Below are 16,368 nucleotides of genomic sequence, written 5' to 3'. Positions count from 1 at the left end.
CCGCGTACCACAAAAAAAAAAAAAATATCTCTCAGCAACTTTCAAATACACAGTACAGTAGTATTAACTATAGTCACCATGTTGTATATTACATCCCCATGACTTATTTATTTTATAACTGGTAGTTTGTGTACCTTTTGACTCCGTTGACCTATATTGTCCACCCCACTCCCCCACCTCTGGCAGCCACCAGTCTTGTTCTCTGTGTCTTTGAACTTGGTATTTTGGGTTTTTGTTCATTTTTTTAGGATTCCATACATAAGTGAGATTATATGGTATTTTTCTCTGTCTGACTTATTTCACTTAGCATAATGCCCTCAAGGTCCATCCATGTTGTTACCAGTGGCAAAATTTCATTCTTTTTTATGGCCGAATAATATTCCTCTGTATGTGTGTGTGTCTGTGTGTGACATTTCTTTTTGCATTCATCTGTTGGTGGGCACTTAGATTGTTTCTCTGTCTTGGCTATTGTAAATAATGTTGCAATGAACGTGGGGGTGCATATATCTTTTCATTTTTGTTTTCGTGGGCTAAATACCCAGAAGTGGAATTGCTGGATCATATGGTAGTTCTAATTTTAATTTTTTGAGGAACATCCATACTGTTTTCCATAGTGGTTGTACCAGTTTACATTCCCACCAACAGTGCACAAGGGTTCCCTTTTCTCTACATTCTTACCAACACTTATTTCTTATCTTTTTGATAGTGGCCATTCTAACAGGTATGAGGTGATATCTCATTGTGGTTTTGGTTTGCATTTCCTTGATAGTTAGTGATCTTGAGCACCTTTTGGTATATAGTATTTTATTGTTCAGTTCAAAATATATTCTAATTTTTATTATTTCTTACTTGACTTGTAGATTATATAAAGATGGGGTGCTTAAATTCCAAATTCTTGGGGGGATTTGTTCATTTATCTTTTGTTACTGAAGACATATTCTGATTTGTGTTCTTTGAACTTTATTGAGATTTGCTTTGTAGCTAACATTTAAATTAGTAAATGTAATTAGTAAATTACGTTAGTAAATGTTCCATAGCAGAAATGAGCGCACAGGAATTCCCTGGCAGTCCAGTGGTTAGGACTCTGCACTCTTACTGCCGAGGACCTCGGTTCAATCCCTGGTCAGGGAACTAAAATCCCACGCGCCACACAGCCAAAAAAAAAAGAAGAAGAAAAGAAAAGAATCTGCTTTCTATATTGCTTATTGCAGTATTTCACATATATAGATTAAGTTTGTTTATCTTTTGTTCAAATTTTCCTTATGTCTGCTGATTTTATCAGCTTATAATATCAGTTATTGAGAGGCTTATAAAAATTTCCAACTCTGATTTGTCTGTTCCTTCATCCTGGAATGGATGCCGTCCTGTGGTCCCATCATTCCCACTGACTTTGGAGGATACGTTTCAGTGGCACCTCTGTCATCTTCACTCCCAGCCTGCAGTGAGGGTTGCTGCCTTTCAGAGATGTTGGTGTTCCCCTCACATGTGTATTTTTCAGTGCTGTGATACAAGAAGTATCTTCCAGGGCTTCCCTGGTGGCGCAGTGGTTAAGAATCTGCCCACCAATGCAGGGGACACGGGTTCAAGCCCTGGTCCAGGAAGATCCCACATGCTGTGGAGCAGCTAAGCCTGTAGTCTGTGGCAGCTAAGCCTGTGTGCCACAACTACTGAGCCTGCACTCTACAGCCTGCGAGCCACAACTACTGAGCCCGCACGCCTAGAGCCCATGCTCCACAACAAGAGAAGCCACTACAATGAGAAGCCCGCGCGCCACAACGAAGAGTAGCCCCCGCTCGCCGCAACTAGAGAAAGCCCGCACGCAGCAACGAAGACCCAATGCAGCCAAAAATAAATAAATAAAATAAATAAATTTTAAAAAAATAATAAAAATATTAATTAAATAAATAAAAATACATCTGGCTGAAGTCAGATTAAAAAAGAAGTGTCTTCCAGGACACAGTTGGGGTATGTGTGTGTTTTGAGAGGGTGGTTTTCTGAGCTAGTCATATATGGTAAATCTATATTAATATTCCCAGCTTCTTATATTTTGGATTCCTTCCTCTGAATTTACATCAAGGAATTCCTAACAACTCAACTTCAATTCTAGGTTTTAGTCAACCAGGTGGGCGCACAGTTAGAGCCCCTCCCAGTTACTCAGGATAAGGTTGAATCCAGAGACTCTGGTCGTTGTATTCATGTCAGTGAATTTATCCCCACTTAGGAGTATGTTAGCATGTTTCTCCCTTGGTGATCAAGCATCTTCAGAATCTGTTGCACACATACTGCCACATTCCTTCACTACATATGTCGTAGGTAGAATAGTGGTGCGGCAAAGATGTTCATGTCCTAGTCCCCAGAACTTGTGAATGTGTTACCTTACATGGTAAAAGAGACTTTGCAGATGTGATTAATTGTAGGATCTCGAGATGGAGAGGTTTTCCTAGATTATCTGGGTGGACCCAGTGTATCACGAGGGTCCTTTTAAGAGGGAGGCAAGAAGGTCAGAGTGAGAAAGGAAATGTGATGACAGAAGCAGACATCAGAGTGACGTGGGTCCACAAGCCAAGGAATGCGGGCTCCCTCTAGAAGCTGGAAAGGGCAAGGAAACACTCTCCCTAGAGCCTCCAGAAGGAATGCATCCCCTGCTGACCCATTTTCGATTTCTGACCTCCGGAACTCTTAAGACTATAATTGTGTTGCTGCAAGCCAGTACGTTTTTGATGATTTGTTACAGCAGCAATAGGAAGCTAACATAGCATATTAGCAAATCTTGGTCTTTCTTTTTTCTTCAGATGTGTGCTTTTCCTGCATGTGGCTTTGTAATTGGCCCATAAGGACAGTGGTCGATCTCACTCCAGTTACGGTTCTGGAAGCAGTGACGTATGATGTGTTGGGACCTAAGGGAAATTGGCAGCATCCTGCAGTTTGACCACCTGAGCTGCAGTCACTGCGGGAACTGTCTCTGCTGTCAGACGAGGCTCAGGGGATTTAGGGATTTGGGTACTTCGGTTCTCCCGAGCTCCTCCATTTGAGTTCTTGGAGTGCCAGGCTTTGCTCTGACATTCAGATAAGAGATCCAGTGAGGTTATGGATTCAGTCTGTGTTATAATTTGGTGCTTTATAGGACCAGACTCTGCTTCTTTATGGTCGTCTTAGAAACTCCCTGACTCATTGGCTTGTTCTTGAGGCGAGATTTTAAAATCTGGAGGCTGTCATTTTCTTCTGTGAGCTCTCCCACCGTGACAAGTAACCACACCATCTCTTCACTCCAGGAGGTCTCTGGTGATCGTTTATGCAGCTGTTTTTCCACTGAGAACCTGGGCTACCAGTTTTATGCCTTCACATGCTAACTGAATCTTCACCGCTTTCTTTTTTTATTATTTATTTATTTATTTATTTATTTATTTATTTATTTATTTATTTTGGCCGCACACATGTGTATTTTTCAGTGCTGTGATACAAGAAGTATCTTCCAGGGCTTCCCTGGTGGCGCAGTGGTTAAGAATCTGCCCACCAATGCAGGGGACACGGGTTCAAGCCCTGGTCCAGGAAGATCCCACATGCTGTGGAGAGCTAAGCCTGTAGTCTGTGGCAGCTAAGCCTGTGTGCCACAACTACTGAGCCTGCACTCTACAGCCTGCGAGCCACAACTACTGAGCCCGCACGCCTAGAGCCCATGCTCCACAACAAGAGAAGCCACTACAATGAGAAGCCCGCGCGCCACAACGAAGAGTAGCCCCCGCTCGCCGCAACTAGAGAAAGCCCGCACGCAGCAACGAAGACCCAATGCAGCCAAAAATAAATAAATAAAATAAATAAATTTTAAAAAAATAATAAAAATATTAATTAAATAAATAAAAATACATCTGGCTGAAGTCAGATTAAAAAAGAAGTGTCTTCCAGGACACAGTTGGGGTATGTGTATGTTTTGAGAGGGTGGTTTTCTGAGCTAGTCATATATGGTAAATCTATATTAATATTCCCAGCTTCTTATATTTTGGATTCCTTCCTCTGAATTTACATCAAGGAATTCCTAACAACTCAACTTCAATTCTAGGTTTTAGTCAACCAGGTGGGCGCACAGTTAGAGCCCCTCCCAGTTACTCAGGATAAGGTTGAATCCAGAGACTCTGGTCGTTGTATTCATGTCAGTGAATTTATCCCCACTTAGGAGTATGTTAGCATGTTTCTCCCTTGGTGATCAAGCATCTTCAGAATCTGTTCCACACATACTGCCACATTCCTTCACTACATATGTCGTAGGTAGAATAGTGGTGCGGCAAAGATGTTCATGTCCTAGTCCCCAGAACTTGTGAATGTGTTACCTTACATGGTAAAAGAGACTTTGCAGATGTGATTAATTGTAGGATCTCGAGATGGAGAGGTTTTCCTAGATTATCTGGGTGGACCCAGTGTATCACGAGGGTCCTTTTAAGAGGGAGGCAAGAAGGTCAGAGTGAGAAAGGAAATGTGATGACAGAAGCAGACATCAGAGTGACGTGGGTCCACAAGCCAAGGAATGCGGGCTCCCTCTAGAAGCTGGAAAGGGCAAGGAAACACTCTCCCTAGAGCCTCCAGAAGGAATGCATCCCCTGCTGACCCATTTTCGATTTCTGACCTCCGGAACTCTTAAGACTATAATTGTGTTGCTGCAAGCCAGTACGTTTTTGATGATTTGTTACAGCAGCAATAGGAAGCTAACATAGCATATTAGCAAATCTTGGTCTTTCTTTTTTCTTCAGATGTGTGCTTTTCCTGCATGTGGCTTTGTAATTGGCCCATAAGGACAGTGGTCGATCTCACTCCAGTTACGGTTCTGGAAGCAGTGACGTATGATGTGTTGGGACCTAAGGGAAATTGGCAGCATCCTGCAGTTTGACCACCTGAGCTGCAGTCACTGCGGGAACTGTCTCTGCTGTCAGACGAGGCTCAGGGGATTTAGGGATTTGGGTACTTCGGTTCTCCCGAGCTCCTCCATTTGAGTTCTTGGAGTGCCAGGCTTTGCTCTGACATTCAGATAAGAGATCCAGTGAGGTTATGGATTCAGTCTGTGTTATAATTTGGTGCTTTATAGGACCAGACTCTGCTTCTTTATGGTCGTCTTAGAAACTCCCTGACTCATTGGCTTGTTCTTGAGGCGAGATTTTAAAATCTGGAGGCTGTCATTTTCTTCTGTGAGCTCTCCCACCGTGACAAGTAACCACACCATCTCTTCACTCCAGGAGGTCTCTGGTGATCGTTTATGCAGCTGTTTTTCCACTGAGAACCTGGGCTACCAGTTTTATGCCTTCACATGCTAACTGAATCTTCACCGCTTTCTTTTTTTATTATTTATTTATTTATTTATTTATTTATTTATTTATTTTGGCCGCACCGGGTCTTAGTTGCGGCACACGGGATCTTAGTTGCGGCATGCGGGATCTAGTTCCCCAACCAGGGATCGAACCCAGGCCCCACGCACTGGGAGCGTGGAGTCTTACCCACTGGACCACTGGAAGTCCCCTTCACCACTTTCAAACCAGCCCAGTGGAAGAACTCATCCCAAAGGCCCATTTTTCTGGAGGCCCTGTTACCTGTAACCTCTTCTTGCCAATAAGCATATAGGTCATTATGTTAGTTTCCTTTTGCTGCTGCGACAGATTACCATGACCTTCGTGAGTTAAAACAACAAAAATTATTACCTTAGGGTTCTGGTGGTCAGAAGTCCTAAAATCAAGGCTGCATTCCTTCTGGGGCTCCAGGGAAGAATCTCTTTCTTTGCCTGTTCCAGCCGCTGGAGACCCCCTGCATTCCTTGGTTCACGGCCCCCTTCCTCTCCTTTCAAGATCAGCAGCATCGCATCTTCAGCTCTCCCTCTCTCTGACCTCTGCTTCACTTGTCACAACTCTTTCTCTTACTCTGACTCCCTCTTTCTCTTAGAAGGACCCTGAGATGACATTGGGCCCACCTAGACATATGGGCCCATCTCGGGCTCCATACCCTTAATCACATCTGCAAGTTTCCCTTTGCCATGTAAGGTAACATATTCACAGGTTCTGGGGATTAAGCTGTGACATCTTCCTGTGGGGCGGTGGGGCGGAGCCTTATTCTGTCTACCATTATTCATGTTCCAGTTGTAGACAGAGGACTGCCCTTTATCTGAGAAAAGCAGAAAGAGGATAATTAAAGGCTACTATTTGGTTTATTGAATCATTGGCACGCCTGGAAAAGAGGACTCCCAGGGCTCTTCTTCGAACCTGGCCTGGCAGGAAGAAGCTGCTTCAGGGTTCAGCCTCTGCTAGTGCTTCAAGCAAAACCCCTCCACACTGTGCTTCCAGAAGAACCATGTGGCTGTCACTTCACCGTATTGTATTCACTTCTGCCTTCAGTGAGGGCGCACCTCTTGGTGGAAGCTAGGTCATGTGCAGAAATGCTGGCAGCAAGGGAATCTAGGAAATGTAGTTTTTGTTTTTGTTTAATTTATTTATTTAATTAATTTATCTTTGGCTGTGTTGGGTCTTCGTTGCTGCGTGCGGGCTTTCTCTAGTTGTGGCGAGCGGGGGCTGCTCTTATTGTCGTGCACGGGCTTCGCATTGCGGTGGCTTCTCTTGTTGCAGAGCACGGGCTTTAGGCGTGTGGGCTTCAGTAGCTGTGGCACACGGGCTCAGTAGTTGTGGCTCACGGGCTCTAGAGCGCAGGCTCAGTAGTTGTGGCACACGGGCTCAGCTGCTCCACGGCGTGTGGGATCTTCCCGGACCAGGGCTCGAACCCATGTCCCCTGCATTGGTAGGCGGATTCTTAACCGCTGCACCACCAGGGAAGTCGCTAGGAAATGTACTTTTAAAGAATTTATTGCCCCCTAGTTTCCTACACAATGTTTTGATAGAAAGAAAGGGTTGACATAGTGTTAAGTGAGCCAGTCTTTAAAATATGCAGCATATTACATGATCAGGGAAGGCCTTACCTGTCTGACAGGTGATTGAGGAGATGGATACCTGAAGGGAGTGAAGGAGCAAGTCTCAAAGGTAACCTCAGAAAAGAGTATTCCAAGCAGAAGGAAAAGTGCCCTTAGTAAAGTAGCCTTTTGTTTTGGGTAATTGACTAGGCATAGTAACCTTGCATTTTCTCCCTCCCAGAAAAACAGGAAACAATGTATTTCCTTCCAAAAGTAATGATTACTGTATTTCATCAAATCTAAAATGCCATCCACTTTAAGACATCGTTATGTTGGGAACCAGTAAGAAAGAAAAATACTGCCAATTTAGCCATAACTTGCCACTGAGTTTGGTGATGCTGACATGGGGGGAGAGAGGGGACATGTGTCTGAGAGTCAGTGACGTGGTGAGAATGAATAGATAAGGTGGGTGATGGATCTGTGTGTCTTCTTTCATTTGACTGTTAGTCTTTACTTTCAGAACTGTGGAAGATTTGAAAAACAATGAAAGCCAATGGAAAGACTCCCCACTGGCAGCTAGACACCGTGAAATGCTGAAGCGCTGCAAAACTCAGCTTAAGGTTTGTATCATTAATTGGGATAATCATAGACCAGCCTCATCATAGTAATTTTCCCACCAGAATATGCGCCTTGAATGAGCAGTTTAATGTCCTCAGTTTTTCTCATTATTCTCTTCCCCCCAAGATAAAAATGGTACATTTAAAAACTTGTGGATAGTTTCTATGTATATTTAAATCTCAGGACAGAAAATGCCTATGCCTATGCCAATGACAATATGAATTCTTAATGGATTTTATCATCCTTCGTTGAACATCACCTCCCTTTCCTTGCCTTGTGCAAGATCCTCCCCATCTGCTAACCCTCACCCCTGCACCTCAAAACACACACAACTCCAGTTTGTCCAGCCACTCATTTTCATGATGTTTGACAAAGTGGATTTGTGGTAGTGGAAAGATCTCTTTCCTTTGCCCCTCATTCTTCGTTTAATTGAAAATGATCCATCGTATAGAACCTAACTGCAGACAGGAAGATTTCTGCTTATGAGACATAGCTGGAAACAAATGCTAGCAAAGGTTGTACAAGGGAAGCACAGACAGCAAATCTATGCATTTTTCATTTATGCATTTTTATGTTCAAATCACAAAGCTGAATGTTAGCTGGTCGTGTTTTTTGTTGATTAGTAGGATGATGTGTAGACATTTTACCTGACTTAGATTTCTGGTACAAGTTAAGATTTCAGTTATATTTATCTATACGGTAGACCTCTTTGAGATGCCGAAAAAGCTGGGGGCTCTTTTCTGGGGTCTATAGACCCCCCTAAGCACTCCAGAGGTAGGTTTCAAGAAGCCTATAAACTGTTTATATGCAATGTGTGCTCACGTGTGTGTTTAAACTCACAGCGATACTCTGAGGAGGGTATTATACCCTTGGTGGACAAGCATTTTGCCCAAGAGCAGCTTTTCAGTGCTGACCTGGAAATGAGAGGCGGATTTGTCTGGCTCTTCTCAGTAACCGTCCCTGACTTCCGAAGGGCCTCCCCCATCAGGTTATTTGAATATGGCAGTGACAACCTAACCTTTTTCAGCACTGTGTGCTAGGTTCTGTGCCCAGTGATTCGCATGGCATGCCTTTTCTTTCTCTTAGAACAGAGAAAGCTCTTGAGACATGACCAGCATCTTACAGGCAGTTAGCAATGAAGCTCTTGAAGCCCTAGAGCCTACGTTTCCCATCTCCTTGCCCATTCCCCGCCCAATCACGCTGCAGGTACGTAGCCACCGACTAATCTATGGGTGGGGACATACCTGCTTCCGCAGAAACTGGTACGATGCAAGGCCTGTGCTGATGCTGGTTTACTTGACGAGAGCTTCCTGAGAAGATGTCTGAATTTTTACGGCCTTCTCATTCAGCTGCTGCTGCGCATCCTGGACCCTGCCTATCCCGAGTGAGTGTGCTCTGTGCTCTTCACCCCGGCTCCACTCACCAGGCCGTGTTGTCTTTATTGTTCTTCAAAGCCGATACCTAAAACCAAGACCCTTACGATATTAAGAATTCATTTCCAGGGCTTCCCTGGTGGCGCAGTGGTTGACAGTCCGCCTGCCGATGCAGGGGACGCGGGTTTGTTCCCGGGTCTGGGAAGATCCCACGTGCCGCGGAGCGGCTGGGCCCGTGAGCCGTGGCCGCTGGGCCTGCGCGTCCGGAGCCTGTGCTCCGCCACGGGAGAGGCCACGACAGTGAGAGGCCCGCGTACTGCAAAAAAAAAAAAAAAAAAATTCATTTCCGGGTTGTACTTATATAGAAAGTAGTAATATTAATAAATATTTTCGGGGACTTCCCTAGCAGTCCAGTGATTAAGACTGCACACTCCCAATGCAGGGGGCGTGGGTTCGACCCCTGGTTGGGAAACTAAGATCCCCACATGCCGAATGGCGCGGCCTGGGGGGGGAAAAGTAAGTAAATGTTTTCCTTGGAATTAGTTACAGTAATAAGGGACTGTCAACACCGATTAAATTAATTTTGACATAGTGCTTTTTAAAAATTGGCTATAAAATCTTCGGGGTTTTTTTGTTGTTGTTCTGGGGGTTTTTTTGGTTTCTGCTTTTATTTATTTATTTATTTATTTATACTTATTTATTTATTTATTTATTTCTGGCTGTGTTGGGTCTTCGTTGCTGCACGCAGGCTTTCTCTAGTTGCCGTGAGGGGGCTACTCTTCGTTGGGTGCACGGGCTTCTCATTGAAGTGGCTTCTCTTGTTGCAGAGCACGGGCTCTAGGCGTGCGGGTTTCAGTAGTTGTGGCATGTGGGCTCAGTAGTTGTGGCTCACAGGCTCTAGAGCGCAGGATCAGTAGTTGTGGCACACAGACTTAGTTGCTCTGTGGCATGTGGGATCGTCCCGGACCAGGGCTCAAACCCGTGTCCCCTGCATTGGCTGGCGGATTCTTATCCACTGCGCCACCAGGGAAGCCTCGCTTTTATTTATTTTTTTAAGTTGAAGTAGAGTTGATTTACAGTGTTGTGCCAGTCTCTGCTGTACAGCAAATTGACTCAGTTACTCATATATAGACATTCTTCTCTTTTTTAATATTCTTTCCATTATGGTCTATCACAGGATAGTGAATATAGTTTCCTGTGTTTATACAGTAGGACCTTGTTGTTTATCCATCCTATATATAATAGTTTACATCTGCTAATCCCACACTCCCAATCCTTCCTTCCCCCACCCGCGTCCCCCTTGGCAACCACAAGTCTGTTCTCTATGCCTGTGAGTCTGTTTCTGTTTTGTAGATAGGTTCATTTATGCCATATTTTATTTTATTTTATTATTATTATTTTTTTTGCGGTACGCGGGCCTCTCACTGTTGTGGCCTCTCCCGCTGTGGAGCACGGGCTCCGGACGCGCAGGCTCAGCAGCCACGGCTCACGGGCCCAGCCGCTCTGCGGCATGTGGGATCTTCCCGGACCGGGGCACGAACCTGTGTCCCCTACATCGGCAGGTGGACTCTCAACCACTGCGCCATCAGGGAGGCCCTGTGCCATATTTTAGATTCCACATATGAGTGATACCATATGGTATTTGTCTTTCTCTTTCTGACTTCCTTCACTTAGCATGATAATCTCTAGTTGCATCCATGTTGCTGCAAATGGCATTATTTTGTTCTTTTTATGGCTAAGTAATATTCCATTGTATATATATGTACCACGTCTTCTTTATCCATTCATCTGTCAATGAACATTTAGGTTTTCTCCATGTCTTGGCTATTGTGAATAGTGCTGCTGTGAACATAGGGGTGCATGTATCTTTTTGATTTATAGTTTTGAATTATAGTTTCCAGGTATATGCCCAGGAGTGGGATTGCTGGATTATATGGTGATTTTATTTTTAGTTTTTTGAGGAATCTTCATACTGTTCTCCACAGTGGCTGCACCAACTTACTTTCCCACCAACGGCGTAGGAGGGTTCCCTTTTCTTTACACCCTCTCCAGCATTTGTTATTTGTAGACTTTTTAATGGTGGCCATTCTGACCTTTGTGAGGTGGTACCTCATTGTAGTTTTGATTTGCATTTCTCTAATAATTAGCAGTGATGAACATCTTTTCATGTGCCTACTGGCCATCTGTATGTCTTCTTTGGAGAAGTGTATATTAAAGTCTTCTGCCCATTTTTCAGTTGTGTTGTTTGATTTTTTGTTGTTGTTGAGTTGTATGAGTTTGTATATTTTGGAGATTAAGCCCTTGTCTGTCGCATCATTTGCAGATACTTTTCTCCCATTCCATAGGTTGTCTTTTCATTTGTTTTTGTTTTATTTTGTTTTTTAATAAATTTTAAATTTTTATTTATTTATTTATTTATTTTTGGCTGTGTTGGGTCTTGGTTTCTGTGCGAGGGCTTTCTCTAGTTGCAGCGAGCGGGGGCCACTCTTCATCGCAGTGCACGGGCCTCTCACTATCGCGGCCTCTCTTGTTGTGGAGCACAAGCTCCAGACACGCAGGCTCAGTAGTTGTGGCTCACGGGCCTAGTTGCTCCGCGGCATATGGGATCTTCCCAGACGAGGGCTCGAACCCGTGACCCCTGCATTGGCAGGCAGACTCTCAACCACTGCACCACCAGGGAAGCCCTCATTTGTTTTTTTTTTATGGTTTCCTTTGCTGTGCAAAAGCTTGTAAATTTCATTAGGTCCCATTTGTTTATTCTTGTTTTTATTTCTATTGCCTTGGGAGACTGACCTAAGAAAACATTGGTATGATTTATATCAGAGAATGCTTTGCCTATGCTCTCTTCTAGGATTTTATGGTGTCATGTCTTATGTTTAGGTCTTTAAGACATTTTGAGTTTATTTTTGTGCATGGAGTGAGGGTGTGTTCTAATTTCATTGATTTACATGCAGCTCTCCAGCTTTCTCAGCACCACTTGCTGAAGAGACTGTTTCCCATTTTATATTCTTGGAAAATTGGCTATAAAAATCTTTGATTGATAGAAAAGGAAATTGGAAGCTAAACGCTGCAGGTAACAGGATATTAGGTCCCCCTAGAAACTGGGTCCAGGCAAATCCCTAGCGAATTCAGAGAATGAGCTGAGAACATTCTTGATCTCTTTATCATCACCTGGACAGCTCCTCCAGGCAGCCATTTTTGTTTTATTTGTTATTATTTTATGGTTATTATGAAATCTCAGGATTACTGATGTTGGTGAGGTTGGCCCAAGCCCCCTGCAGGAGTGGAAAATATTGGGTTGGCCAAAAGGTTCGTTCAGTTTTTTTCCGTAAGATGGCTCTAGTAGCGCTTAGTTGTCTTTAACTTCATTCGAAACAATTTTGTTAGGTTGTATGTGACAGCTGTCTTATCAGCGTGCATTTAAAAAAAGACATCAGGGCTTCCCTGGTGGCGCAGTGGTTGAGAGTCCGCCTGCCGATGTAGGGGACACGGGTTCGTGCCCCGGTCTGGGAAGATCCCACATGCCGCGGAGCGGCTGGGCCCGTGAGCCGTGGCCGCTGAGTCTGCGCGTCGCGGAGCCTGTGCTCCGCAACGAGAGAGGCCACGGCAGTGAGAGGCCCACGTACCACAAAATAATAAATAAATAAATAAAATTTAAAAAGACATCAAAATTGGTGAATTTTTTGTGACAGCTGTCTTATCAGCGTGCATTTAAAAAAAGACATCAGGGCTTCCCTGGTGGCGCAGTGGTTGAGAGTCCGCCTGCCGATGTAGGGGACACGGGTTCGTGCCCCGGTCTGGGAAGATCCCACATGCCGCGGAGCGGCTGGGCCCGTGAGCCGTGGCCGCTGAGTCTGCGCGTCGCGGAGCCTGTGCTCCGCAACGAGAGAGGCCACGGCAGTGAGAGGCCCACGTACCACAAAATAATAAATAAATAAATAAAATTTAAAAAGACATCAAAATTGGTGAATTTTTGTGTAGCCATTTTAATATTGAAGATGGAAGGAAAAAAGTCATATTTTCAGCTTATTATGCTTTATTATTTCAAGAAAGGTGAAAACGCAGCTGAAATGCAAAAAAAGATTTGTGCAGTATATGGAGAAGGTGCTGCAACTGATTGAATGTTGGCAGAAGTAGTTTGCGAAGTTTCGTGCTGGAGATTTCTCACTGGATGACACTCCACGGTCGGATAGACCAGTTGAAGTTGGTAGAGATCAAATCAAGACATTAACTGAGAACAATCAATGTTACACCATGTGGGAGATAGCCGCATACTCAAAATATCCAAATCAAGCGTTGGAAATCATTTGCGCCAACTAGGTTATGTTAATTGCTTTGATATATGGATTCCACATAAGTTAAACAAAAAAAACCTTCTTGACTGTATTTCCGAATGCCATTCTCTACTTAAATGTAATGAAAATGTTCTGTTTTTAAAACAAATTGTGACGGGCAATGAAAAGTGGATACTGTGCAGTAATGTGGAATGGAAGAGTTGGTGGGGCAAGAGAAATGGACCACCACCAACCACACCAAAGGCCGGTCTTCATCCAAAGAAGGTGATGTTGTGTATATGGTGGGACTGGAAGGGAGTCCTCTATCATGAGCTCCTTCCGGAAAACCAAACGATTAATTCCAACAAGTACTGCTCCTAGTTAGATCAACTGAAAGCAGCACTCAACAAAAAACGTGCGGAATTAGTCAACAGAAAACGCATAATCTTCCATCAGGATAACGCAAGACCGCATGTTTCTTTGATGACCAGGCAAAAACTGTTACAGCTTGGCTGGGAAGTTCTGATTCATCTGCCGTATCACCAGACATTGCACCTTTGGATTTGAATTTATTTCGGTCTTTACAAAATTCTCTTAATGGAAGATAAAAAGTTTTGGGAAGATGGAATTATGAAGTTGCCTGAAAAATGGCAGAAGGTAGTGGATCAAAAGGGTGAAGACGTTGTTCAATAAAATTCTTGGTGAAAATGAAAAATGTGTCTTTTATTTTAACTTAAAAACAAAAGCACTTTTTGGCCAACCCAATAGTATTTAAAGTACATGTGTAGCTCTGTTGTCTCAAACAGTTTGAGTTCCATAAAATGACCAAACATGACCCTTTTATTTCCTTCACATTTATTGCATTAATCTTAATGCAATAAATAAAAATCAAGAAAAGGAAAAACAAAAATGTTTCACGTCCACCCTAGCCTATCCCTGTCTTCATTATTCCCTGTTCATTTCTGGTTGTAGTTTCTTTGCCTGTGCACTTTTTACATAGTTCTATTATAGAATGAGAGCTTTTTGCAAATGAAACACTTACTTGTAATGGTAGTATAATATTCCTTGTAGTTTGATTGTCATGATTTCATTTTGTAACCTGTACTTTTTCTCTTTGACAGTGTCACACTGCCTTTAAGTTCAGATGTCCCCAAGGTATTTGCAGCATTGCCTGAGTTTTATGTAGAAGATGTTGCTGAATTTTTATTTTTTATTGTACAGTAAGTCCCATTCACATATTACATAGTTCTAATATGTGTTTATATTTCATATGTACATTATATTATGAACCTCCATCTTATGCCACTGCTTTAACCGAATGCTTCCTGGAGACTGGAAAAATAAATCCGGCTGTGGCATCCAGCCAATTCCAATAATAACTCAAGACAGAGGAGGATTAACAGTGCTGGTAATAATGTGCTCTGTGAAAAGTGAGTCGAATAGTGTGTCTGAGAAACAAGGAGAAAACCGTTTATAAACATCTGAGTGAACATTCAAAAGCCAGAAATACCCACCTCTATATTTTGTACCAGAATTTTTCTCAATTGTAAAATTAGAGAACGCTTACAAAGAAATAGGTTGAGTTTATAACCAATATTTGAACTTTGAAAAAATGAAAACAGCTCCATCAAAATATTTTTTAAAGTCTTTTTGGTCGTGAAGATCTTTTGTAAAATTCACCTACGATTTAATCATACCTTTGGTTTATTTTCTAAAACATAAGTTAATATAACATGCTATGGCCAATAGACGCAATGGGTTTTAAATCTACCTAGTTGTAATGGGAATAGTCACCTTAAACTCAGCAAGTTAAAGGGAATTCCGTGTCCTGGCTCCTAGACCTATTTGTCCCCTTCCTTGCCTAATGACACCAGCATCCACCTGTGTTTTCTCAGAGCTTTACTACCTGTTCCTCTCACCTCTCTTCAGATACTCTCCTCAGGTGCTTTATGAGCCCTGTACTCAGGATATTGTGATGTTCCTCGTTGTGATGTTGTGTAACCAGAACTACATCCGAAATCCATATCTGGTCGCCAAACTCGTGGAAGTCATGTTTATGACTAACCCTGCTGTTCAGCCACGGACCCAGAAGTTTTTTGAAATGATTGAGAACCATCCTCTCTCCACCAAGCTGTTGGTCCCTTCCCTGATGAAGTTTTATACAGGTATGTTCCTGATGTGTACAGGTGGGCAAAGTCGTCCAAAGCCAGTGGGTGAAGTTGTTCTAAACCTGTTACCTAATGTTCTGACATCGGCTGATAAGTATGACCCACTGATACACTGCCAGCAGAGCATAAACTGTTGGTTATTTCCCCCTGAGTTGTGGAAATATTACACTGACCACTCAATATACTAGTCCCTGATGATTCAGTGGGATCCATTGAAAGTCAGATGGGTAACACTGAGATCAAGTTGGTGTTTTTATCTGAAACTACCTGGGTCGTTTTAGCTTTTATTTAACTTACAACATTAGTTTTGCAACACTGTCCTGTAACGCAGAGTTTCAAAACCGGGTAAAACCGGGAGCTTGTTAAAAATGCTTATTCTTGGAGATCCCACTCAAACCAACGGAATCAGGATCCCTGAGAGTCTTCACTCATTGACTAATTCTGTACATTCGTCCAATGCCTACTATTTGCCAGGCACTGTTCTAGGTGCTAGGTGACACTGGTGAACAAGACTGAGAATGTATCAGACACTCTGCAAGGAGGTCTTCCTCTTCTGGTTGAATTGTATTCCAAATTTTCATTTTTAATTTGGCTTTTGAACTGCAAATGTGTTTTCATAAAGCCTGTTACTTAGGGGACGCATTCACCTCTTCCCTACCAAAGGCACAGGATTGTACAAATGGAACATTTTCCCTCCAGTTTGTATATTTCTCAGGAAAGGAAGTATGTTGTCTGTCTTTTTATTTATTTATTTGTTTGTTTGTTTATTTATTTACTTATTTATTTTTGGCTGCGTGGGGTCTTCGTTGCTGCGCGTGGGCTTTCTCTAGCTGCAGTGAGCGGGGGCTACTCTTCGTTGTGGTGCGCAGGCTTCTCATTGCGGTGGCTTCTCTTGTTGCAGAGCATGGGCTCTAGGCGCACGGACTTCAGTAGTTGTGGCATGCGGGCTCAGTAGTTGTGGCTTGTGCGCTCAGTAGTTGTGGATCGTGGGCTCTAGAGCGCAGGCTCAGTAGTTGTGGCACGTGGGCTTAGTTGCTCCACGGCATGTGGGATCTTCCCGG

At 43.3% G+C, this 16,368-nt stretch overlaps 1 protein-coding gene across 5 annotated transcripts in view; it reads left to right on the top strand.

Moving 5' to 3' along the window:
* The window catches only part of UBE4B (ubiquitination factor E4B), a 128,319-nt gene that overhangs the window by 81,286 nt on the left and 30,665 nt on the right, over positions 1–16,368 (top strand). For all 5 annotated transcript variants that reach the window (XM_028487863.2, XM_028487864.2, XM_024125702.3 and 2 more), the window contains 4 exons: positions 7,395–7,494; positions 8,749–8,876; positions 14,261–14,359; positions 15,069–15,304. In XM_028487863.2, coding sequence (XP_028343664.1) covers positions 7,395–7,494; positions 8,749–8,876; positions 14,261–14,359; positions 15,069–15,304 — 563 coding nt within the window. The remainder of the gene's footprint in view (positions 1–7,394; positions 7,495–8,748; positions 8,877–14,260; positions 14,360–15,068; positions 15,305–16,368) is intronic.

The sequence above is a fragment of the Physeter macrocephalus genome, chromosome 3 (genome assembly GCF_002837175.3).
Source record: "Physeter macrocephalus isolate SW-GA chromosome 3, ASM283717v5, whole genome shotgun sequence".
NCBI classification, from domain to species: Eukaryota; Metazoa; Chordata; class Mammalia; order Artiodactyla; family Physeteridae; genus Physeter; species Physeter macrocephalus.
This window is presented reverse-complemented; position numbering and strand designations above follow the sequence as displayed.